General features: G+C 41.3%; 1 protein-coding gene across 1 annotated transcript in view; it reads left to right on the top strand.

The window, feature by feature from the left end:
* Nucleotides 1–1,897: 1,897 nt before the first annotated feature.
* Nucleotides 1,898–2,569, top strand: part of LOC106323404 (alcohol dehydrogenase 1B-like) — a 9,310-nt gene continuing 8,638 nt past the window's right edge. Inside the window, exon 1 of the mRNA XM_013761539.1 lies at nucleotides 1,898–1,987. Within this exon, the coding sequence (XP_013616993.1) occupies nucleotides 1,898–1,987 (90 nt within the window). The remainder of the gene's footprint in view (nucleotides 1,988–2,569) is intronic.

Raw genomic sequence — 2,569 nt, 5'->3', positions numbered from 1 at the left:
GAAACTGTGTGGTGAGGATATAACGGATAAGGATATGCTTGAGAAAACCTTTTCCACCTTCCACACAAGCAATGTGTTGTTACAACAACAGTACCGTGAGAAGGGCTTCACAACTTATGCTAATCTGATTCTTGTCTCTTGCTCGCTGAGCAGAACAATGAACTGTTGATGAGAAACAGTTAATTGAGACCTCCTGGAACAAACCCATCACCTGAGGCACATGAGACCGTAGAGACTAAGAAAGAGTCGAACCATGTCCAGAGTGATAGCCAACACAACCGTGGTCGTGGAAAATGGCATGGACGTGGTGGTCGAGACCGAAACTCGTTTGGTCGAGGCCAAGGTAACTCATATGGCCGTGGCTCCTATGGAGGCCGTGGACATGGCCGAGGCCGTGGTACATCTTTCAAGTCACAAAACTCGACCAAATCCGTGTGCCATAGATGTGGTATGGATAATCATTGGGCTAAGACATATAGGACTCCCAAACATCTCGTTGACCTCTACCAAGAAAGTTTGAAAGGGAAAAATCTTGAAGCTCATATGACTTATAAAGATGGTGAAGATGATTTCAATCTTGAACGAGACGATCTTATGGATTATAAAACTTCAGATTATTTAAAAGAATGAAGTTGAAATCGACATCTATGTTTTCGTGTTCTTTGCTTTATGTATTCTATGTTTTTTTGAACTTATTTTATTAATGAATGAAAGTTTTTATATGAAGTCTCTAAAGTATCATTCCGGGTATAGCCAGTCTCATTGAGGGCTACGACCAGACTAACATCCTATTGCCTAAGGGCACACATCTAGAGATATCTGATGAATTGTATTCACCCAGCTCTAAGAGAAGCCTATTGAGCTTTAAAGACATTTGAATGAATGGCTTTCATATTGAGACTAAGGGCGAAGGAAACAATGAGTTCCTTCAGATCATAGAGATCAGCCAAGGCTATAAGAAAGTCCTAGAGTCTATACATGCGCTCTCTACTGGCCTTTTACTATGCTAAGGTCGGAATGATAGAGACCAATGCTGGTGAGTTCACGTCCCAAGCGTTTAATGATTACTGTATGTCTATGGGGGTAAGTGTGTAATACTCCGTGGCACATGTACATACACAGAACGGCTTGGCCGAATCATCCATAAAACGAATTCAGTTAATAGCGAGACCATTGGTTATGAGGTCTAAGCTTCCGGCCACAGCTTGGGGACAGGCGGTCTTGCATGCAGCCGAACTGATTCGTATCAGACCGTCTAGTGAACATAAATATTCCCCATCACAATTGGTTACGGATCATGAGCCAGACATATCCCATCTTAAGACATTTGGTTGTGCCGTATATGTACCAATTGCTCCACCACAGAGAACAAAGTGGGACCTCAAAGGAGGATGGGGATATATGTTGGATATGATTCTCCCACGATTATAAAATACCTTGAGCCAACTACGAGTGATTTATTTAAGGCAAGATATGCAGATTGTCACTTTGATGAATACGAAAATCCAACATTAGGGGGAGATAGCAATAAGCTGGTAAAAAAAATATTACATGGAATCAAACATCCTTATCTTGGCAAGATCCTCAGACTCAGGAATGTGATTTAGAAGTTCAAAAAATTATACATTTACAAAATCTAGCTAATCAATTGCCAGATTCCTTTGCTGACCCGAAAAGAGTGACTAAGTCATATATACGAGCTGCTAATGCACCAATAAGAATTGATGTTCAAGAGGAACATAATCAAGTTGCTACAGAGTCTAGACAACGTTTGAAACGTTGAAGACCAATAGGTTCCAAAGATAAGAACCCTCGGAAAACAAAGAAAGGTGCTGAAATAGAAACCGAGGGACATGATATCCGAGACACGGCCGCGGCTGATCCGAAACCCCGGGACATGGCCGTGGTCGACCCTGATGCCCTTAAGGTGGCAGGCTCTGATGTACCAAACAATGATTCTTGGGACGTCAAGATTCATGGTACTGAAGTTCCTCTATTTATGAGTGCACTCAACGATCAGATTGGATCAAATGGAAAGAAGCTATAAACGTGGAGTTAAACTCTTTAAAGAAAAGAGATGTCTTTGGACCAATAGTCCGGACACCATATGATGTTAAACCAGTCGGCTATAAGTGGGTTTTTGTGAGAAAAATAAATGAACACTGCAAGGTCGTGAGATATAAAGCACGGCTTGTTGCACAAGGATTCTCACAGAGACCAGAAATCGATTATGAGGAGACATACTCCCCTGTGGTGGACGCAACTACTTTTAGATTCCTGATAAGTCTGGCTATAAGAGAGAAATTAGACTTGCGGTTAATGGATGTTGTAACTGCATACTTATATGGGCCACTGGATAATGAGATTTATATGAAAGTCCGAGAGGGTATATAGTTGAAAAACAAATCGAGTACTCGAGAACAACACTGTATAAAGTTGAATATGTCACTTTATGGATTGAAACAATCAGACCGAATGTGGTACAACAGGTTAAGTGAGTACCTAGAGAGGGAAGGATACAAGAATGATCCGATCAGCCCTTGTATCTTTATAAAGAAATTCGGCCAGG

This window comes from Brassica oleracea, chromosome C2, assembly GCF_000695525.1.
Source record: "Brassica oleracea var. oleracea cultivar TO1000 chromosome C2, BOL, whole genome shotgun sequence".
NCBI classification, from domain to species: domain Eukaryota; kingdom Viridiplantae; phylum Streptophyta; class Magnoliopsida; order Brassicales; family Brassicaceae; genus Brassica; species Brassica oleracea.
This window is presented reverse-complemented; position numbering and strand designations above follow the sequence as displayed.